The 24,007-nt window shown below is 40.2% G+C and overlaps 1 protein-coding gene across 4 annotated transcripts; it reads left to right on the forward strand.

Annotated features, from left to right (window-relative positions):
- The first annotated feature begins 119 nt into the window (after window positions 1–119).
- On the forward strand, window positions 120–19,901 carry LOC138206533 (calcium/calmodulin-dependent protein kinase kinase 2). Of its 4 annotated transcripts, none has more exons than XM_069163319.1 (18): window positions 120–217; window positions 5,913–6,208; window positions 6,688–7,029; window positions 8,243–8,290; window positions 9,356–9,409; window positions 10,526–10,577; window positions 10,754–10,887; window positions 11,439–11,475; window positions 11,687–11,708; window positions 11,817–11,905; window positions 12,950–13,149; window positions 13,383–13,436; window positions 13,552–13,625; window positions 13,750–13,837; window positions 14,330–14,461; window positions 15,742–15,845; window positions 16,049–16,102; window positions 17,033–19,901. In XM_069163319.1, the coding sequence occupies exons 2-18, from the start codon at window positions 5,978–5,980 to the stop codon at window positions 17,118–17,120; spliced, it is 1,803 nt and encodes a 600-aa protein (XP_069019420.1). In that variant the 5' UTR covers window positions 120–217; window positions 5,913–5,977; the 3' UTR covers window positions 17,121–19,901. The 4 variants fall into 4 exon arrangements, with proteins under 4 accessions (XP_069019420.1, XP_069019429.1, XP_069019437.1 ...); XM_069163328.1 differs by having other exon boundaries at window positions 17,226–19,901; XM_069163336.1 differs by lacking the exon at window positions 16,049–16,102.
- The last annotated feature ends 4,106 nt before the right edge of the window (window positions 19,902–24,007 follow it).

The following is a 24,007-nucleotide window of genomic DNA, read 5'->3' on the forward strand; positions in this document are numbered from 1 at the left end:
TTGTTTTCGTTTTTTTTAAGGCTGTCGCTGAACGCAGCATCACGTTAAAAGGTTGCTCCCGACACTTCCGCCACGTGAAGCACGTGACCTGCGCGCTTCCTCTGGATTGGTCGGTCGGCCACAACATGAACAGTCTGACACAGTCTCCGTTTTCTTCAGCTAGCAGCTGTCGAGAGGACTCACACCGCAGCTGAAGAGGGAGAAGGACCACGTGAAGGTAATGTTTTCACAGTTTTCATTGTCGCGTTTGAATTTTATTTTATTTTATTTTTTTTTAAATCCAGTGGTTGCACTGTGAACGTGACGGAGCGGTATTAGCATCCTCGACTCCTGCGCGTCTACAACATCTGGATCTTGACAGCTGCTAACGTTAGCTGGGCTGCTCGGATTTTTTTTTTTTTTTTTTTTTTTTTTTGAAGCTTGACAAGCTAAAAGACGACGTTTTCCGTGTGACTTTTTTTTGTGTGTGTGTATGTGTGTGTGTGTGTGTGTGTGTGTGTGTGTGTGTGTGTGTGTCGTTTCCAGCCCACTCTCGGTTGTGAGTGTCACGTCAGCTGTCACTGCGACGGAAACGGTGAAACCTTTTGATACCGCGGCGAGTGGCTCGTTTTAAAGTTGAACTCGCAGATGTCATTTGTGTTTGTCGAAATTGCGGAGAAAATTGTGTCCCGGTTTGTGGTGTTCATGCGTCGGTTTTTAAGACCTTTTGCTCAAAGTGATGCTGGTCCGGATCGTAATGTGGGAACAGCTTTTGTCTCCGTTGTTATTATGTAACGTTATCGCTTTTTAAGTTGTTGCATATTCTTTATGAAAGAGTCCATAAATCCCTCTGATGTTGTGTATCTACTATGCCAGTGTTGTTGTTGTTGTTGTTGTTGTTCACTGTTCTATTCAGAAGATGGAAAAACTAAAATGTATCATGAGGATGAATAGCCACATTATAAAATGATGACAGATTATTGGAAATACACATTTTCATCTTTTTTTTTTTTTGCTGGTGATCTAATGGACTAAAATTTTGAGTTGGAAATCTGAGAGCACATTTTCCCAAATAGTCTCTGTTGACACATTTAGCTCCTTATTCTGTGGATGGGCAGTACTCTGTGATCATTTACAGGGATGTATGATACTGGATTTCATGTCCTATATCTGATATGCTGATATTTTCCACCTCTTTTGGCCGATTGTCGATATGTGCACATATTTTTTTCCACCTGAAGTTCGAGATTATATATTATAATATCATGCCTACTCCTTTTGTGATGGCCCACTGACAGATATAGACATAAAGTACAATGCTTTTCAATGTATACACACGTTTGCTGGTTCAAAATAAAGAACTTTTACTTGGGTTATGTAAAGCCTGCCATATTTCTTTTATTTCAGCATTTCTCAAACAAAACTGTAAGATTCATCCAACTTAAACAGACCAGGATGGATGCGCTCTCCCTACGACAATCATTGCAAATAGAAACTTTTGCTAGTTTGGGATCATTTAAAAGAAAACCTTGACGCAGCAGACATATTGTTGTACCCTCTTTCACGCATGAAGAAAGAGATCAGGCTGCAGGGACATGGTGTCAAGCATTTTGCCAGCATAAGGCATATATAAACTGTTATTTTATTGGCCTGTCCGATATTTGATTTTAGGACAATACCGCGGATGTGGCGATATTACCTTCCATCCGTAGAATCTAACTAGTAACTCAGATATATTACCATTATTGTGTCACTGTAGTTTAAATCTAGTTTAAACACAGTTAATTGATTGGTTGACAAAACTACTTTGATAACCCAGTGGTTTTATTGAACAAAACCTTATAACTAATTATCATTTAATAACTGCTCCAAAAGATTCAATATGAAGGTTTTTTTATTCTCATATTATTATAATTATTCATGTCAACAACTTTGGAAAAAAAAAATGCAGACATTTGATTTTTGTCATCGTGAATTAAGGTTAAGGAATAATGCGATGCACATTTGTGACGACTTTCTGATGATTAATTGAGAAAATTACCCTCAGCATTTATCATCTTTATTTATGGGGTTGATTTAGAGTTGAGAATAGATGAAGAACCCCAAAGAGTATTTCACAACAAAGCCTAATTGTGGCGTATTTCAGAGTTCGATATCCAGGCTGCCTATTCATTTTTTTCAGTTGGTCAGTAATATTCAGCTGCGATTGTTTTATACCACTGCAGTGTTGCTGATCGAGGACATTCATCCCTCCATTTACAGGAGCTTATCTCTTGCATGCCCCGCAGATCGCTGACAGTGTTGCCCTGTTGATCTTTTAATGAACCTGAGGATACTCCTCAACTCCAGATGGCTCCGCGTTGTACTGGTATGTCTGTAAGACCGCGTCTGTGTTGTTATTAATGCTGTACATGGCCTGGACCCCCCCCCCGCGAGCTCTTTATAAGTCCTCTCTTCCTCCCCTCCCTCTCCTGCCCAGATAGTGAAGGTCAGGTCATGTGATTTTTGTTACGATAAGAGACGCAGTACAGCATCTGGAGCTGGGCAGCATCTGTTGGTGTTTCACAGGGCTCAAATCGAACTCCTTGTTCTTCCATCGTGCTGCTGTCATCGCCAGGGATCAGGGAAGTTTAGGGCTTCAGCCAGCAGTTCAGTCGTGTGATATCTTTGTCTGGGAGCTGCAGAGGGATTGAAATCGACACTGTTTCAGTGCAAGGTTGGATTTCGCTATTTCACTCTCCTGGGGAATCCTCCACGTTTACACCACTCCCTGTCAAACACCGGGGAGAGGCGCGAATTTGAACAATGTGCTCCACCTCAACTCTAGAAAAAACACAAATGCTTTACACATGACCCCACCATGCAGCACGTTTAACAGTTACCACAGTTTAAACCTTAAATTGCTGTAAATTGCCCCCAATTTGTTATGTCCCGGCTCGATGGCCACAGCAAATAACGAAGCACACGGAGCATTGAACTCAAATAATGTGTTTATTTCATCAAAAATGAACAAAAGTGTCTCGAAAACGTTTCTAATCAAAGGACTTAACAAAGAAAACAAGCTGTCCAGAAAACTAAAGCAGCGTCAACATGAAGAGGTCTGGCGCAGGCTGATGTCGTGCCAGGGGAGCAGAAGTGATACTTTGCACTAAATGGCTTGCAAGGATTGGTCATGTGTTGCTGAAAGCTTGGATGTAGTGTTAGCATGTGTCCATTCTCACCTAATTTGAGTGACGCAACTAAAACCGATTGGTCAACAGATTGACTTGAGTTAATTGTGTCAGGCCGTAGTAACGTTCTCAGCTTCGAGGTAAAGGATTGTGATCAGTGCTTAGTTAGCAGTAGTTTCAGAAACTCCGGTCTCTATTAATGACTGTTGATGTCAACATCTTACCGCTTATCCCGCTGGACAGACAATTATTGCTGACATTGAAAGCACAAGAAATAAAATGAACCACTGTTTCACTGATACTCAAATCAAATTTCCAAAGCCTGCTGGGCAGAGACTGAAAATGAATTTTGCAGTAATATTGTGTTTCTGGAGTATTTGATGTCATTAATAGACACCTGCAATAACACCTTGTTGTGTGAATGGAAACAAGCCTTGATGTGTGTGTCTTACCATTTATCTGACATCAAAGTAGGTCAAGCTTGGTAAGTTGCCTCTCGTCTCTGGATATAAAAAGCCTGCTGTAGCTCTGAGTTTCAGTCAGGGTCATGTCTCTGTACTCTACTGAAGCTGAATGCTCTTATCAGGGAACATTGTGTTAATATAGTGACAGTGGTAGTGTGTGTTAAAAGTCAAATTGATTTCAAGAGCTTTATTTTCAGTTGAATGTCATTTTGCTTTGGCAGTAAATGTCACATGAGTGTCTGCTTTTCAGAATAGTTATTCACACTTTGAGGTCATAAAGGCCAGATATGTTCGACCGACCTTGAGGAGGAGAATAAGTGTCCTCCGGCAGAGACGAACAACAGCCTTCGCAGTAAATACGGGATCGTGTTGGAAGAGCTGAAACTAATATTGTGTGACATAATGTCTCAAAAATAATAACGGACATGGACTTTCTGTAATGGCAAATTTTACAAGGTTGTATAGGCCTAAAGAGACCCGGCAGTCAGAAACCCCAAAGATGATGTTTGCTCCTGCCTATGAAACAGTTATTCTCAAAATGAGTCCCTGTGGTGATCCTTTCCTTCTACTTAGTTTACATCACTGTGTATAGGCTGGCATTGGAGGCAGAGAGGCCACCTGTGGGTGTATATCTCCCCACACACGGTCCTCACCCTGAACTTGGCTAGAACTCCCACTGTCTTGTTTACTTCATGGCTTCCCGTTGTTTTTCTGTATCTTTGAGGTTTACTGGGCTCACACGCAAGGACTGTTCCACAATCCTGTCAGAACCGGGACAGACATCAGGGCGTTCTCTCCGTCTTCTTCTGTTCCTGTCTGCTTTCCTTCTCTCCCTCCATTCCTCTCCGAGATAATGAGCAGATAATAAGCTTAGTGGACGTAGAGATGGAAATGGTCCTCTTGAAATTATGGTAAAAAGGTTGTGGTTAGATGCTTTGCAGATAATAATTAACATGTTGTGCAACTGACATCAAAAGCAGACTGAACTGTTGCTTTTATAGACACACCAAATCTGTCCACTTAGAGTTGAAATTTGTGATACTAGAAGTGTTTGCATGCATTAATTAGCACTTAACAGAATGCGTGGGAAAAGTCCCGGCTCCCCGGTTGTTTCATATGGAAAGATGATGTATCTGCTTATGTTTCAGAGCTAGTGAATTGCATCTTTGATTGTTTTTCCCCCCACCTTTTCATTACACCCACAAGATGGTTCGCGCTGCGCCAGCTCTGTAGGTAATTAAACCGTAGACGTTACACATAATCCTTGTCATACTGTGTTGTGGGATTTAAGACAGCCCTAGATTATTGCTGGCTAAAAAGATGCAGTTACTCATTGTTTTATAAGTAAAAAAAAAAAAAAAAAAATACACAGGACATTGAGACAGTAAAAAGAGCAGGCATTATTAGGAGTAATATGGCATGGAATGACTGTGTTAACTGGAAGTTGCAGTTATTTTAGGTATTGAAGCTATTGATAGTTTAAGTGCTTTCTATTGATATTTGTTGATGTTGTTTGCAGACACTATAATCAGCACGTGATGATTTATCACTTTGCTGCTCAACCAAGATAATTGTATGCTAGATGTCAGCAGTTCCTAAGCATTTAGTGTTACATTTGTTCATTTGTCCAAAGCCATGTACAAATGAGGTACAATTCAACCATAGCGGATCTCTTGAAACCAGGTTGGTTTAAGTCTCGTGAAGAAATCCGAGATTTGGGTGAAAACTGCCCGTTCTTAAAATTTGTATAAGAAAGATATCGGTGCGACCGACCTGTAGTTCTCAACGTGCAAGAACTCAAGTGTCGAGTCAGCTTTTTTTTGGTAACAAGTAACCTGAGCCTGTAAACATCATGGGCAAATGTACACAAAGCCAGTAAAGCGTGAATAATTTGCGTAATAATTGTTGGTGAGATGGCTTGAAAGCGCTCCGAGGGTCCAGAGTACAAGTGTTGGGCCAGCTCAAGAACAGATGTTCAGAGACATCTTCCAAAGAGAGAGAATGGAAAGTGCATAAAGTGATGCTCCCCTTAATAAGAGAAAGCAGTGATTCTTAGATTTGCAAGTTGATGTTCTCCATCTTGTCAGGAAAGAGGGATACTGGAGAAGGTAGAAGGGATTTTGATATTAGTTATTATTGGGGAATTTTATGAAAGGTAGAAAAGCATTACGCTTTTTTTTTTTAGGGTATCCCTTAGGGGGTACAGAGTCTTAAAAAGTCCGAAAATAATTAGTTGAAAGGACGTTAAGTTGTTCTCCACGTGCAATTTCTCATCCTGCTATTTGCTGTTGTATCTTAGACACCATTCCCCCTGAGGTTCCCATCTGATGGAGCAGTGGTTGTCAGGTTTTGTGAAGAGGCACCATGTTTCCTTGTCACGTCACCCCGTGGCCCTCCGCTGAGCCCCCGGCCTCCTGCGGCAGCCATGCACCCCCAGTGCAATCCTCACAACCCCTGCCTGATCTGCTGTGCAGCTGTCCCGCTCCACCTCTGAACATCCACTCTGAAACACCCTCGCCGGACCCCATGGAGTCCCTCATCGTGGTCACGGAGTATGAACCCAGCAGGCCACCTGGGGAGGCTGGGGAGGAGGAGGTAAGATGAAACCTACCCAGGTCACAATATTTGTAAAAGAGATGAAACCTAATTGGACATTTGAGTCTATGAAATGTACCAAATACGTTTTCTCACTTTGACATGATACCCACTGGGATAGTTTGTGTTTTGGTAAATCCATTAATAGTTTAAATTTAAAGCTCAGGAGCATAAGTAGAGTCAACATTTGATCAAGTCTCAGCAAAAGTGTAAACTTATCAAGTAATTATTTTTGCCTGACAGGTATATTATTTAGTTATCCTGTAAATACAGAAAAAGAAGGAAAAATGTTATTAAATCTTACTGTTAAATGTATGAAATGTCAGCTTAAAAGATAAGCACGAACTATATTGTCTCATATAAAGTTGATGCAAACAGCCAAATGCTGCATATTAACCATCATATAATACATAGAAAACATGACATACAAGATTATGCAATACGGAAAATGACAACAATTTAAATGTATCGCATGTCAGGTAGAAGAAATGGACAGCTCTGAGACACCCGAGCCAGCTTCCTCTACGGCAGCACCTTTCCGGACTCCGTCCTGCGACCTGCTGTCCCACACAGTTGGTCGGCCAGAGGCTCTGCTTCCCGGAAGCCAAGAGCAAAGAGGAAGATTAAACCTGTCTGACAGGAAACTCTCTCTGCAGGAGCGCTCGCAAAGTGCAACATCACCCTGCAGCTCCCCGGGACTCAACGGGCGCTATATTTACCCGTCACTACCGTACTCCCCCATCACATCACCTCACTCCTCTCCACGCCTGCCCCGCCGGCCCACTGTGGAATCCCACAGTGTTTCCATCACAGATCTCCAGGTATGGTCGAGCCTTGAGGCTAAAATGGTTTAAAAAAAATAAATAAATAAATAAAAAATTAAGCTATCTGTGAAGGTAATTTTGTAGCCGGCAATGTCTGAGCCCTTGTTGTACAAAAGTAACACTACGAACACAAAATAACGCTCCGATTACGGTTTGCCATATTGATAGCAGTAATATATTGATATTTATGCTCTGTGTAGTCACCCTAGATTTGTGTCTGTCACTAATCAGATGATCAAGAAATCACAGGAAATCAGCTAATATGAGGCTACTGCCTGTGTGATAATAATTGTAATTATATAAGTTTGCTTCTCCGCACCATCTGACCGAGTGTACTCCCTTAAGAATTGTGTATTGCAGAAAGCATTACACGTGGATGAGCAGACCTAATGTTCACGTAGAGCCCAGCTCTTTCGGAGGTGCTCCTCTTGAACATCTGTCAGTGCATCATCATGTCACCGCTGTCTGAAAGTAAGCAGAATACATGTGCGTTTGTCTTAAAAGCAGCAGCACACTGGTAAAGACCGAGCTTTGTGGATGAGAAGGTAAGGCTTTACAGTCTCAGTAGATGTAGAAATTAGCTGTGATTCCTGTTACATGTAGATGTAGGTAGAATCTCTCTTCGGGCTGCAGAGGTCCTCCTATATAATACGTGCACATGTCGTAGATGACAGATAAGTGTCATGCTATCGGTGATCCAGAGACCAATAAGAAAATAGATTAAGTTTATAAATACATTTAGAAGTGTATTTTTAATGAGGTGCTGGAAAGTCAGGGCGACCCGTTCACATGCTGTTCTAAATCCACGCCGCCTTTCACCGCAAAATGACACCTAAAATACACCTGCCTACTTCCCTCTAAAGATTCTAAAAATGTGCTCCAAAACTGTTGTAGCTGGGCCGCGCACCCTGCCTCTAGAATCTCAAGCCCACTGGAAGAAGAGCAGGTGGGATTACTGCCAAAATGCAGACAAAGTGCAAGTCTTTATTTTGGATTTCTCCATTCTTGCCTTTGATGACTTGATGAGCTGTTCTGATAAAACTGCACACCTGGTTTTATCAAGGCACAAGTGATTGCAGAGTCATACCGACTTGTGTGACAAGAAGAGAAAATATGATGCATGGAGGCTATGTAGCTGCTAAAATAGCTGATGTGATGAACCATTTTTCTGCTCTCTTCTTTTTGCTTTCTCTCTCTCTCTCTCTTCAAGGACTGTGTCCAACTCAACCAGTACAAGCTGAAAGATGAGATTGGAAAGGTACCATCAGAGACAACTCCCTGATTGCTCCCTTTCACTGACTCTTCCATTTTTCTTCTGCCTTCCGCCTACTGCATGTCTGTCAAGTAGCGCACATCATCAAGGACAGGCAGTAACAGTCTCTGATATCCTCTCTCCCGGCTGTCCTCATTTCCCAAACTCTGTGTAAACTGCCGGGCCATGGGAGAGTTGGAAGATGGATGAGAGGCTGGTATAAATAGCGCTCTCTAAGGGTTGTGCAAGGCTTAGTGGATACAAGGGAGTGAGTGAGTGAGTGAGTGAGTGAGTGAGTGAGTGAGTGAGTAAATAAATGTATGCATGTTTTAGATTGTGGGTTTTCTCAGGCAGAATGTGCATGTCTGCATGTCGGTAGTTATGGTAACGTGTGTGTGTGTGTGTGTGTGTGTGTGTGTGTGTGTGTGTGTGTGTGTGTGTGTGTGTGTGTGTGTGTGTGTGTGCGTGCGCGTGCGTGTGCGGCGGAGACAATTAAAGCCTTTTAGGATTGCTGGAGAGGCTCCTGTTATCAGATCATCTCTTGACTGCAGGATGAGCTCTGTGCTGCCTCTCCAATCTGCAATCTGCTCCCCCAGCAGGAAGTGATCCTGCCCTCTCTCCCTGTCTCTCTATCTCTCTCTGTTTTTTTTTTTTTTTTTTTTTTTTTTGTGCATGAATTTGAGCACATAGACTACTAATTGGGCCTACTTTTTAACCTGAATTTCCTGTGTGTGGGCAGGGGAGCTTGATAGCACAAACCAGATCTAGTTTCCTTAATTAGCCTGAAATCAAAAATGAAAGAGTGAGGGAGAAATGATAATTTCTCAGTTCTCACTTTGATGCAGCTAGTACTCTTTCAGTGTACACTGTCAGCCCACTCACATCCCTTGTGTGTATGTGTTTGTGTTTTTGTTCCTGTGTGTATTTATTTATTTGCTTATATGTATTTTGAATGTTTGCTTTGCACCCAGGGTGATTTTTCTTTCTCTTTTTTTTTTTGTCTCATGAAGAAATGACAGCTGCTCAATCTCACTTTTGGCTTCTATCCTCTTTTACTTCTTCCTGGTCCAGGGCTCCTACGGTGTTGTCAAGCTGGCCTACAATGAAGACGACAACACATACTATGTGAGTTTTTCATGCACACACTAAATACAGATGTGATTTCCAGCTGTTAATAACAGTTTGTGTCACTTCCCTTTCATTCCTCAATCCAGTCCACCCCACACCCACCCACTCGTGAAAATGTCTCCAGATAAATGAGCTCGCCGAGTAATGTAATAACACATCAGCTCAAGCTTTTCTCTTTGTTGTTCTTGATTATTGCTGCAATTCTCATTAAGCTGCCTGATAGTAACTGACAATGACATGAGGATTATTAATATTCCTCCCAAGTGACAAAGCCCACATGTCGCATTTAGTGATTATATCATTGTCATAATATCTGAAGGCATTGAGGCTATTAGAGGAGAAGTGTGTTTCCCCCGAACAATGTAGCTGTCACCCAAAGTGCTCTCTGTTCATCACTGACTCACTGCTCGTCAGCTCTGGTTATTGTTAAAGACATGATCAGGGAAATCGATTACGAATTGCGAGCTAGACATTTGCAGCGCATGAATATGAGCTGTCATAGCACTTGAAGGTTACCGTTAACCTCCATTCACTCAATAATTTTGTTTATGTTTGCCATCCGACAGATAAAAATAGGAAGTTGGATTTGATGTTTGAAGGCATTCTTCCTCACAGTCTTTCTATTTTTCGAGGTGAATAGATTTTAAAGGACAAAAACGACTAAAATAACAAACGTCCCAGACCAAGCAGTGTGGAAGAAATACTGTTTGTTGTGGATGTGTTGAATATTTGTCAGTCACAACTTGTCTGCTTGCATTTCAATCATTTCACACCACGATTGGCAGCCGGAACAGCCAGTGTCTTCTTTTGTAATTCTAGCTTTTATTGTCTCTTGTGTTAATGACCCTGGTTAGTGTTCATATTCACAAACACACAAAGGATGACGTGAGGGAGAGATTTACAGTTGCTGGGATAGTCATCTGTAGGTGTGTTGAGTGGGTGCACTGTCAAATAAGCATCATAGCAGAGTGCTGTATCTTCCTCTTCTTTTTTTTGTCTGTCTCTGTTCGTCTTTCCGTTGGATCTCTTGCCCACTGGACTCTCCCACCCCCTCTCTCTTTTTTCTCTTATCCTCCTCCAATCCAAATCCCCGTTTCGCTCTCTCTCCTGCAGGCGATGAAGGTGCTCTCCAAGAGGAGGCTGATGAGGCAGGCAGGCTTCCCACGTAAGTCTGGAGTCAGAGGCAGATGGTTGACACAGCAGAGAGCGAAGTCTGTAATGCTCCAGTGGTACATGAACACGGCATACCAATACTGACGTGCATCCCGTCTTTGCTCCCATCCCGTCTTTCCCTCGCCTGTCACCCATTCCCGTCCACATTGTCGCTTTCTCCTCCATCAGGGAGACCTCCTCCTCGCGGAGCCAGAGAAGCCTTTGAGGGTCCCGCTCAGCCCAAAGGACCACTGGAGCGGGTCTATCAAGAGATTGCCATCCTTAAAAAGCTCGACCATCCTAATGTAGTCAAACTAGTGGAGGTAAGTAACGTTAAAACACGCAGTTGACTATTTTTATTTAATTTTAAAGGGAGATGTCTGTAAACGTATCTTCAGATATCAAGTTGTTTAATCTGTAGTGGCTACAATTTCAGGGAGAACGCATACAAGTATTACAACTGTTTGGGTTCAATCTTTTGATTGTGTTTCATCTTCCCTCAGCAGAATGTGGTGGAAGGGCGGATGGATTAACAATATATAAAAATATATATCTCAAATTCAAACGATTTGAATTGTATTCTAAACACAAAAAGGAAACAAAGTAGAGTTTGAGAGCAGAAATAAATAGAAACCTTTTAAAGAAACTCAAATACAACTAAATCGTTTAATACTGTAACATAAATGTGTGTCGAATTGACACGGCTTTGCACTCATACATTCATGTTTACATTAACCGGGAAAAAGTATCTATGTGCAGATTCCAGTTAAGGTGTATTTATTTTTACCACATATAAAAGATGATTGATTGTGTGTCTGCGTGTGTGCACGTGTGTGTTCTCACTCATTTCCATTCCTCTGTGATTTGGTGGCAGGTTTTGGATGACCCCAGCGAGGACCATCTGTACATGGGTACGTTGTGGCCAGACAGTCGGCCTTCAGAACAACATGTACACACACATCAAACACATGGCACACAGTCATAGTCCAGCACATAGCCAGCCAAAAAAAGACCTCATCCTCATCTCAAACCTCCATTTTAAATGAAAAAATGTTTTTTTTTAGTTTGGTCTTGGTTGCTGAAAAGCTTTCCTGACTAGCCTCATCTGTATTTCTGTCACAGTGTTTGAGCTGGTAAAGAAAGGGTAAGCAAAGCCTCTTTTATGTTTCTGTTGTCACACCAGAATGAGCTCTTTCTCATTTCTCACATGATTGCTAATTGAGTGTGCGCGTACCTGCTTATGTGTGTTCAGGGCCGTGATGGAGGTGCCAACAGATAAACCTTTTAGCGAGGACCAGGCACGCTTTTACTTCCAGGATCTGCTCAGGGGGATCGAATACTGTGAGTCTCCCAAACCCCCCTGGTACTCTTACACTCAGCCTGCTGTGATGATATTATGTGGGCTGACTCAGGTTGTGTGTCTTATCTCTCAGATGGTTTGGTACGCCTCTAGATACACTGTAATTTACAGATGATTCAGTATTGATTCAACCGCAGTTTATTCTGTTCAGATTTAGATTTGTTCTGAGTTGCAACCTAAATAGGTTTTATTTTATGTTGATCAAGCTAGATTCCTGAAATGTATTATGTAAAGTGTTAAAAATACCAGACAGACATGACAGTTACCTCTTCACAATAAAGAAGCTGTTTTTCAAAACGACATATCATACAATTCTAGCTGCACCTATATGTCAGTCATCATTTAGTTTTCGTTTCTATTTTAAATAGTTGTGAATATCTAAATTAGAACTGTATGATCACAGAAACTAGACGAAGCTCTTACTGCATTCGCAAGATCTGCCCTCGTCTTAAAATTCATCCCTGCCATTTGCACAAAACATTTACCGGTGCTGTTTTTGAATCTAGCCACCCACAAGGCTCATTTCACATCATCTCAGCGGCTCTTAATGCGTTTCAGCACAGGAGAAGAGGTTTATATATTAATTAAACTGGTTGGTGTCTCTGCACCAGACTCACTCTAGGTCAGGACTCACTCTCGGTGATCGTCCCCAAAGAGAAAAGGGCCTGTTTGAAGTCACAGAGCAGGTTGTTCAGTTTAAAAAAAAAAATCAGTTCAAACACATAAAGACAGCACATTAACTGTCATCCTTTCTGTAGCTGGGAGTAATTGATGAAGTGTTTATTTAGCTACCTGTCTGAGTGCACTGCCAGATTTTTACTAATGAGTCCAAGCCAATGTTGTTCAAAATTAGAAATTCAAAAAGTCAGAGAGTAAAAATGCTATTTTAAGACTATTCATCATCTCTTGCCATAAGAAGAATTCTACAAATAGGACTCGTATAGCACTCATATATTCATGTTTACATCACAGGACAAATAGGACCTCGTTGTAAATTCGTTTTTATCATTTTTTTATTTTAACAGTACATTACCAGAGGATCATTCACAGAGACATCAAACCCTCCAACCTGTTGGTGGGAGAAGATGGACACATTAAGATAGCGGACTTTGGAGTTAGTAACCAGTTTGAGGGCACTGACGCTCTCCTGACCAGCACAGTGGGAACGCCGGCTTTTCTTGCCCCTGAAGCGCTCTCTGAGACCAGAAAGAACTTCTCTGGAAAGGTGAAGCAGCAGTTAGTTCACTAGTGCCCTCTGGGGGTGATTCTCAGAAATGCATGAAAAGTTCCCTTTTTTTTTTTTTTTCTTTTCTTTTCTAATATACTTAGTTTTAGTACTCCCCTACTGTTCATATTTTTCTTGGGCCCAAGTACATATTTCTTGTGCAGAGTTGTGGATGTCAACCAATCATACACTAACATTTAAGAATTTATTCTGTTTGTTTTTTTTAAACAAAGGCTTTGGATGTTTGGGCCATGGGAGTGACGCTTTATTGCTTTGTCTTTGGAGTGGTGAGTGTGCAATTAAAAAATAGACAGAGTAAATACTGCTTATTGTTTGAAAGTTCATCCTAAAAGACAATCTGCTAGTCATCTATAAAAAAAAAGAAACATGTCTTGTATTCAGTGTCCATTTATGGATGAGCGCATTCTGAGTCTGCATCAAAAAATCAAGACCCAGCTGGTGGTGTTACCTGAACAGTAAGTTCTGCTTCTTCAGGCATTTTTTTACAAAGGCTGTCAAGTTACATTATGGTAATTTGTTTATTCAGTCATGTATTTATCTATTTACTGATGGGTTTTTTTGTTTGTTTTTGTACAACAGTACGGACATATCAGACGATTTCAAAGATTTGCTGTTGAAAATGCTGGATAAGAATCCAGAGAGTAGGATATCAGTGCCACAGATAAAGGTAAACACTCTGTGGTTGCACATAATCAGGCTTTATATTACATGAGGGACAGTACACTACTATACGTAGAGCTTTTATTTGTTGTTAAAAAAAAAAAAAGTGTTCTTTGTTGAAATTGTGCTGTTTTGTCAGTTTCAGACTAATGACCGGTCTGTTTTTGGACAACTCTCCCTGCCATATTTGATCTCTTTTATCTTGTTTCTTTTTGTTCTCAATACCATTTTGAGAGTCAATAAACAGGCCATTTTCCTTGTTAAATGGACTTACATAGAACTATGAGAGTTAAATAACTGTAAATACTGTTTTGATTTCATAATTGTTGAATGATAAGCTAGTGGGCAGCATGAATAGCTTACTCTACTCTTTGCACTTGCACCAGTCCTGGTTTTTTTTTCCATTGGTGTGAGTCCAAAAACAATATGTCTGAGTCTCTATACGTGACGCAGAATAAGAATGAAATCCTTTTCTTTTCCCTCGTTTTTCCTTGTCTAGGTGCACCCATGGGTGACGAGGCATGGTGCCGAGCCTCTGCCTCCCGAGGATGACAACTGCTCTATGCTGATTGAGGTGACGGAGGAGGAGGTGGAAAACTCTGTCAAACACATCCCGAGCCTGGCGACAGTGGTCAGTATCTAAACTCATTTCTGTCGAACAGAAACATTAGCGAACATCTTAGTCGCACCCACGGCTAATCTGCTATTCTTTTGGTGTCATTAAGGGAAACGGCACCGTGGTTACAGTTTATTTGTCACAGTTTCAGTTGCACTGTTGGGGGATTGAAAACTGCCACTGAGAATGAGCAAACTGTAATTATCCACTAATTGTCATTCAATAAATAATATTTTCAATTCTACTATTTTCTATGTTTCAACCACAATGCACGACCTCACAGTGTGGTCGTTACACTCAGTAGATTCCCCTCTCCTTACTTTCGTGCTCAAGCAGATGTATGACCCATTTTGGCTTTTCAACTTCATTACGTACATTAATTCATACAAAATGTTGTAAGAATACGACAGTTTGGGATGAATTTGTTTCTAGTGTAAACTTGTCTAACTAACCCTTAAGAATTCAAGTCAAAAGGACGGACACAGCGTCATCTATGTACACACCTTCCCACCGTCTCAACGAAGTATAAAATGTTAAATCTACCAGATTTTGAAGTTCAGCCGTTATGCCATCATGTTACCGTTTGTTACCACAGCGAATTCATCTGTGTAGATGTTTTACATGCACAAAATATTGCACCATTAGGTATGAAGGGGTATGATGAGGGCTGCCTGTTTTGTAAGATGAAGCATCTAGTAAAAAAAAATGGTAACGTACCGTCACGATTAAGCGTGTAAAATGTTAAAAGTGTTTCAGCGTCAATAGAAACTGAATTTGAATTTGATCTAAAAAGCATAATTTGAAATTGAATTTCAATAAACGTGAATCTAAATACAGTTTCATGAAATTGAATTAATTTGACCCATTTGAACTCAAGAACTGAATTTTAATTGTGAGAACTGAACGCGGAAGTCCGTAAAGAGTTCTATTCAAGAGGTCAGATCAAATTTCAGAAACAAAATTACATTCAGGTAAAGTTAATTCAAATTCGTGTCTAAAGTTATACATTTAATTTCAAATCATGCTCCTCATATTTAGTTATTTTATATTATATTTAGTTTACAGTCATTCAAGTTAAATAGCACAAATTCAAATTATGTGGTTCAGATTTTTTTTTTTCCAATGTAATTACTCAAGTTAAGCAATTCAAATTTCAGATATAAATGATTCAATTTCAGTTTGTAGCAACACACATTTCTGCCCATACCTTTCTTTTTTACCTTTCTAACTTCAACAAAACATATAATATGTATATATACATATAAATATTTATTTATTTATGTATTTTTTTCTAGATCATGGTGAGAACCATGTTGAGGAAGCGCTCCTTTGGTAACCCCTTCGATTGGGGCCGGAAAGAGGACCGCAGCGGTTTGTGTGCTCCGGGACAGACGCTCACGTAAGGATTTCTCACAGACACACTACAGCCTCCACACTCAGAAATACTACGAGTCAAAGTGCTCGTAACGGTGTTCTGTCGCTTCCGTATCCTCACTGAGAACCGCTTGGTCCTCTCCCAGTCCGATCACAATCACATCAGCATAGCCAGCCAATGCTGTTACTATCTCTCCCCCCCCCCCCCCTTCCTCTCCCGCCCCGTAGGAAAGGCAGAGCAGGCAATGTGAGATACTGCTACATTCACTGTAACCAAAAAAGGTAAATCATGACGGGACAACTCCTGCCTGCTGCAGTGCTGTTTAAGCTGTAGAGAGAATACTTTAAGACCCCCGGCATGATATAAGCAGCTGCATTTCCCCAGTATGGCTGTGATGGTCAAATACTCTTGTGCATCAAGTTTGTAAACTAGCCTGAGCTAGTTTAGAGGTGTTTGGACAAGCCATCTCTGGGAATGCTGCGTTATGCTCCAGAGTCTGTAGTATCTGCGCTGCTATTTACTGTGAATTTCCTGGATGAGGGTGCTTTTGGTGCAACATGTGCTGTGTATTGCAAAGAAAACATTTTGATTATATATATATATATATATATTTTTTTTTTTTTAAATATGGAAAGTGAAGTTATTTGAATGGTCAAAGCTAAATTTGACTCACTTAAGCTACATTGTACGAACAAGGCCATACAAACGACAACGTAATACTTGCAGAAATATATTGTGACCACCTTATATGTGGGATAATGTACTTTTACAGAGAGTGTACACATATCGGAGACGCCTGTACAATCTCATGTAACCGAGTTTCAAGTGGACGTGTCTAAAGAGTTATCGACAACTTTGCAGTAATACTTCAGACTGCAGTTTGTGGTGCTGCGATGATTGGCATTATAGTATCATAGAGTTAATGTGTAACGCAGCAAAGTACAACACAAAACTTTTACCTTCAAAATAAAAGTACAAAAAAATTGCCTCTGTGACACAGTCCAAACAAAAGAAACGTTTTTGTCCACACTCCAAGAGCCAAGAGCATCCATTGATCTTGCTAAGTTGTTGCTCATCCCTTGCATGAAGCACTGTTCACTCTTAATCAAAGAGCATGCCTGTAAATTAATGTCATTGTGTGTCTCAACAAAATGATTAACCTCTTTATTATAATGTTTTTCCCTTTTCCCAATTTTTTTCCCTTTTCTTAGTTTTAGCTTCTTCTTTTTTTCCCGCCTCCCCTTGTATACTGTATGGTGCTACAGAAATGCGCTCTGCCTTGCTTTATGTAACGGTTAAATGGTTATTTCCTAAACAGCAGCTTGTGTATTTCTCTGTCGGGTGATGGATGATTGACAGGAGGCCCGCAGCGTTGCTATAACTGATGTCTGGTGTGTTGCGTAGGAAACAGGAGAGTGGTGATGGGATGAGAAGTATGGAGCTGCCCTACGTGGGAGAGGATGAGACTCTTTCCTGATGCAGAGGGTTTAATGTGCACGCTGGCATCTGCCTGCCTGCAATCACACAGCACGACACCCCTTTATTCACAGTTTTATTCTGGCAGCCTACACCTACGTACGTTTCCTGGGAGGCGGACAAGTGTGGCGGACCCTGAATAAAAGGGAGAAATTAATGATCTGAGGCCCTTTGACTGCCATTTTCTGGGCTTTTATTCCGTTCTCTCCTCTGACACTGCTTCGCTTGGGGTCGTGAGACTTGTGACCGTCACATGAGACCCTTCCAGAAGAGGATCCTCCCGAACCTTGACCCTTCACCCCCTTTGCCCTGCCCACTCTCCTCCTCTTCCTTCTATCCTGCATGCATTTATAGTCCGAGCATGCTTCGTCTCAGGCTTCGACTGTAACAAGTTTCGGGTTTTATCATAGTTTAGCCGCTTGCGTTTCTCCCTGTCTTTACTTGACAACACTTTCAGGTGCACAGGGCAATGGAACCGGAGATGGTGATGGTCGTCTTCACCGTTAACCATCGGCGCTCTCATTTAGTAGAGCGGGTTTCTTGACAACGATTGTCTGGTTCACTCTGCTTCAGAGTAGCGGTGTCCAGGTTTGTAACATATTTTAGAGCAAGCATCTGCACAGTTTACCTGAAATGGAAAAAAAGGGAGTGAAAAAAATGTTTACTTCATTGAATGCATGTGTTTACTTTCCCAACGCACACACCGTATAAGCTACGTATGAACATTCACACACTTGTAGACACTCCTGTTTGACACGTTTTTTTTGACGTCACCCCTTTACTATAATTGATAGAAAGCTTTAAAACAGTTGATATAGTGCTTTGTGAACAATCATATTCGTCATTATTGCATAAAGGATGGTGCAGAGAAAAATATTTTGCAAAGCTGATGCTTCTAGTGAACAGTTATATGATTTTTAGGTGTTTGCTAAAAAAAAAAATTAAATTCATGGAGCTGCAACAAAATGAGTGGTGAAGTTACTGATTTACCAAATGCATACAAGGAAAACAGAATGTGTTGGTGTAAAAATATTCTGTATGTTAAAATAATAATCTGTTATGGTTGAAGCTGTAAATCGGTCTGCTTAGACAAACAAGGTGTTGTGGTGCCGAGGAACACAGTTTCACATGTTTTGGCTGTCGTGTTTGTTTCACTTCTCGAAGAGGATGTCTGCCTGTCGACTAACAACAGAAAATGATGACGATTGAACCTCAAGTGAAAATTGTGAACGTGTTTACTTGTTTTATTTGTTTTGTATTGTAAGAAATGCTCATATTAGTTTCAAACCGCACATTTAAGGACACCAAAAAAAAAAACGTCATTTATGGAAACATTTTGCATACTAATTTAAAAAACAAACTTTTAATTAGAACTGGCTACTGAAGTCAGTTCGAGATGGCAGCATAGTTCAGATACAGACGTATTGTACAAATCTATGCATGACAAATCTGAAGAGGTATTGCAGTAAAAGACTGTTGTCAGCTTTATTTGGAGGCGTTGGCCACTGCAAATATTTCTGAAGTTCTTTTAGTTTTTATTTGTTGACGTGCTTCATTTCAGATCCCAAAGCAGCAGCTGTTACTTTTGTTTACCCTTTATTTGTTTTCCTCACTTTCTTCATCCGTATACATAAAGTCACTTAATGTGTCTCTAGTTAACTTAGAATATTGACACAATAATATTAAAATTCAAACATATAATGCTTCCACACTATAATTATTTCAGCACTTAAGTGTTGAATGTATGAGAAAGGGACTGTAATCTTTTTTGTACTTACTATTTGCATGTCACTCTGAACTGTACCTACTATATGTCTGTTTTTAAGACTAGTACTATGCACATGATGTGTTTTTATGGTGCAATGGTACGCCCTGTCAAATTGTTCTGTACAGTGTGCACACTCAGTGGCTGGATGCAGAGGGCTGGATGTCGTCGATTGATGCTAATTTATTTTTTAATAATTAATCATTACAATTGTAATTACTTTTGAAATGTAATTCCGCTGATAATAGACAATGATTGATTAATGTCCATGATTTAGTGAGAGAGTTCATTAAAAAGGCCTCAGTTTGTTTTGTTCTTTAAAATGTTCCCACACAGTGATGACAGGTTCCTGCATACTGGAGGTTGCACTCGACTGTTTTTGTCCGAGATCAATTATTTCCCTGAGCAAAACAAGGCAAGCACATTCCCTTTAGTGTGAATATTTTACCCTGAAGGTAAAGGAACTGAGGGACCATTTGAGTGTGAATGCAGGGTGACAGTGCGAGCCCCAAAAAAATTGTAAGATAGACATTTTATACATACAATATTTAAACTTGTAGCTTGTTTAATACACCTGCCCATTGTCGTCAGAATGGCCAGGCGGCCAAGTGATTAACCTTTATTGTTCACATGGTTTTGCATTCTGTAGTGTAATTATTTTTAAGAAGAGCTATGGGGGCTCTTTTCCCCCTAATTGCATGCCAACATACTGAACGCATACCACCGTATTGTTATAGCATGACAGGTCCTTGACAACAAAATGGGATCTTAAAATTAGTTATTGTATACATACATACTGTACCTTGCTCATCATTTGAATAAAATATTATTGCCTTTCAGTAATGGTTTTGGTCATGTCATTGTCAGTAGTGTTCAGATCCAGACCACTAGTGTGTGCTGTGAACCATTACTTTTGTGGTGCTGAAAGGTGAATACAGTATGACACATGTTCTTGTCATACATACATGACAATTCAGGAATAAGAGGAATATATAACTACACATACCTTGATCTTAATCTGTAGTACCGTTAATACAAAAACATTTAAAATACAGTACTCCTCCCCCCCATTCAAAATGCTGAATGATAATAAAATGTTACTTCCTCCGAAGTGCTCATTTTGGGGGGTTGAAATTGTCAAAGGCATTTACAAATTTTCTTTCATGGTAACGCAACATATTCACATTACAACAAATGCACACATTGTTAACAATTTCTATTCAGATTTTTGTTTTTTCAAGAGAAAAAGTTACTCAATGATTTTATGTCCTTAAAAAAATGGTCTGTTTAATGTTAGTAGTTTAGAAATAATGGATGAATCCACTATTCATATACTAATAATAAATAGATCTGGTTTAGAAACTTCTATTAGCAATGCTCAAATTGTTCGATTTGACCTTCAATGGAGGTTTCACACATCTTGGGAAATAAAGTGTCACACTGACCTCTTGTGCAAATTTGATTGCATTGCAGTTCATCTGACCATGTATAAAAAAAAAAAGACCTGAGTTCTCAATTAATGATCCTGTTAGACTCAAGAAAATTTACAGAAAAATTAAAGATTTGTCTTTAACACTAATTTATCTTAAAATGTTCATTCCTGGTTCTTATAGGTTTGTGCTCAGATGAATTACATCAATGTCAGCTAAATATCAATTTAACACACCAATTAATTATACCAGAATAATACAAGATCCAATTATCTCTGTGTTTAGCTTCGTTGGAAAACTATTTTGATCTAAATCCAATGAAAATTCATTTAAAAAAAAAAAAATGTAGTTGCACAACATAGAGACAGAACTATTCAACTAAGACTTAGGCGTCAGCCACTCTCCTTGCAACCATGAACATCAAAACATCAGCATATACAAAGGGCAGGTTTGAAATGTTTCAAGTCTCTGGGATTGATAACAAATTCCTCACAGCAGCACAATGTAATGCGGGTCATATAAGACAGTGTAAGTGCAGTTCAGAGGCTGCTTCAGGTCTTGAACTGGTTGGTGTGTTATGCTTTCTGCTGGGGTACATAAGGGAGCCTAAAACCCCACATCAGCAAATGAGAAGTGCTGATTGTGACAGAATTTGAGCCTTTTCTCGTCATGCTCAGTTAATTGTTTACCTGCTGGAGGTGAGAAAAGAACAAACAAAAAAAAGCACTCAAACAACAGAACAAAGGCCTTAATCAGCGATCTGTAAAAATATACGCTCAGACCTACTTATATGGGTAAAATGGTTTAGTCCTTTTCTTCCATTAACATGGTCTTTCTTCAATATCTTTAGTTTGCTAAATTAAAGATGGCTGCAATCTCTAAATCTTTGTCTTCTAAAGAGAAATATAACATTGAAACGAACTTTCTGCCAAAGCTGCACTTGGAAAGATTAAAGGACGATGTGAATTATGCCTCAAAAAGTCTTTAAAGCGAGAAAGCACTCAAATGAGGCACTCTACTTCAGACATCAGTCATGAAAATTTAAGAATTTCTTAAAATTCAATGTTCAAAAAAAGACAATGTTAAACGTTTTGGGAGATATTGAACCCTTTTGCATTTGGTATCCTTATAAAAGGTTTATCATATATTTCACATATTTTAATCTTAAATTGAATGAAGCCTGTGTGCTGTTTCAAGCAAAGAACTTCACTTCACTGGTACTTTTCTTACCTCATTACCAGTAGAAATAAGAAACTAATTATTTACAGGCTACTCCAATCTTTTACTGTACACTTCACTACATCTCTGAGGAAAATAATGTCGCTATTTTTCTACAATACATTTATTCAAAAGCTAGAGTTCCTGTTCACTTTTTAGACAGAGATTTTAAACACAAAACTTCATGATCAGTTTTATTGTTATTTTGTTTTAATGAAACATGGTTGCATGTATATATGGCTGATGCTACTATGAAGCAGGTAACTCCACCTTAGGCAACTTCGACAGTAAAGTACTGCTCATTCATTTGTCGTGGTGGAAGAGGTATTCAGAAATCTTTCACTAAAGCAGATTAAAATAGGCTACAACACAACTATTCTTTATTGAATGCAAAAGTAATAACAAAGTTCCAAAATCTAACTTTTAATTCAAATAAGTTTGATCTTTAACCTAGCCTATTCATAAGATCGGCCTTTAGTACCTGGGGAGCTTAAAGCTGCATTACTGAACCTTTGTCTCCCCCTTGTGGCAGGGAAAAATATTTACAAGTAAAAACACTGTCATACCCTATGCGGGTAGAAATCCGCAAATGCTACGCGCAGTGGGCATGAATTTAGACAGCGCGGGAGTTTCTCACCAGAAGCCAGATTTGAAAAGTGTACTGTGACGTCCAGAGAAGTTGGACCACCACGTGACCTCGTTTGACTGAAACGGATGCTTATTTTAATGCCCTAACTCGGCCCAACAAACACTTACAGTCCTTATAGGCTGACCTAAAGTAGCCTACATAAGCCTGTTGTTTCTAATGCCCATACTTTCACTGATGTGCACAATTCGAGACTTTAACTTGTTATTTTCACCGGTGATTCAGTCCCACTCCCCTGGAAGAGTCTAACTTTATTTTGGCGGGTTGTTTAAAATGCTCCCCCTCCGCTACTGAAACTCCTGCTGCCTGCATTGCTGCCTTACCTATGGTTTTCCATAAACAAGCGGGACGTCTTTGAGGAGGAATAAAGTTTCCCCCAGCTGTTGCTGCTACTGCTTGCCTGCACGGGACGTTCACCTGGAGATCCTGCCGTGGACGTCCTGACACCGGGACATCTCCTACCAAAGAGTCTACTCCGCCACAGCTAACTTCACCGAAGTACCTGCTGATTTTATTAATATGGAGATGATGTTTTTGGCTTTGTGCACATTGTGTGCAAAGCGCTTGCTCCACTGTAACAACTTGTTGATGGTGGCCTCGGAGTGGCCGAGCTCATTTCTGGTTGTTGTTCGATGCTTTCATTGTTGTTGATTTTTTTTTTTTTATTGTGAAGAAATATGAATGTTGACGTTAGAGTATCATCATGCAGCCTGAAGTGGCTTTCTGGCATGTTCCCACCCTGGTTGTTGCTTTTGATTTTTTTGAGGATCCTTATAGCATTTTGTCTCTCTCAAATACTGGCTTACCCCCCGGCGTGGTCATTTTCACACAGGCTGCAGAGGTGATGAGCCTCATTCTTACAGCTGAGCATTGGAAATAATTCCGCTTGTAATAGCCTCAGGAGGAGTGATGCAGAATTGCTTTATTTACCTCAGGGGAGCTGCCTAGCTGTTAAGTCCTGCTCTGTCTATATTAACACGATACTTGTGTAATTTATGCATTTTCACTCTTGTCATGTTGCATGTGCCATATACAAGAGCCAGGCGAAAAGGAAATAAGGCAGTGTAGATGTGGGGGGAAAAGGAACGGACCTAAAAGCCTAGACATGCAGGACATGCTGTAGATTGTGCTCCACTGATTGCTGCTGAATATTAAATGTCTGTGATGTTTGCAAACTCAGTTTTTGCACATCAAACTCAATGCTTATTTGCTATTCCAGTTCAAGTGGAGGAAGATGGATGGAGGTGGAGAGAGGTGGTGCACAGAAGGCGGAGTGTGTGAAAGACCGAGAGATTAGGGATCCAAGGCGAGATAAAGCACCTTAAAACTACTTGTTCGAGTATCAGAACTGCCTTATCTGTGTTTTTGCATAGTAAGTCGCACCTATATAAGACAAAATAATTCAACATTCGTGTTGGTTTTGGTCTCCATACCTGTGTCTTTCATTGCTTCTGATTTGTTTCTGGCTCTGAGGCTGAATCGAGTGTATTATTCTTCACAGAAAGAAATCTGTTTCTCTCTCTTTTTGTTTGAAACCAGCCTCTTCGATGCACCTTCCTCTGTACTGTTAGGGCTTTGCACGAATCAGTTTACAGCACAGAAAGCCTCTTGGCTCTGGGAAGCCTGAGTCTAATGTATAGTACAGTATAGT

Source organism: Embiotoca jacksoni, unplaced genomic scaffold (assembly GCF_022577435.1).
Source record: "Embiotoca jacksoni isolate LCO1_2020_lvr unplaced genomic scaffold, fEmbJac1.0.p SCAF_10, whole genome shotgun sequence".
NCBI lineage: Eukaryota > Metazoa > Chordata > Actinopteri > Embiotocidae > Embiotoca > Embiotoca jacksoni.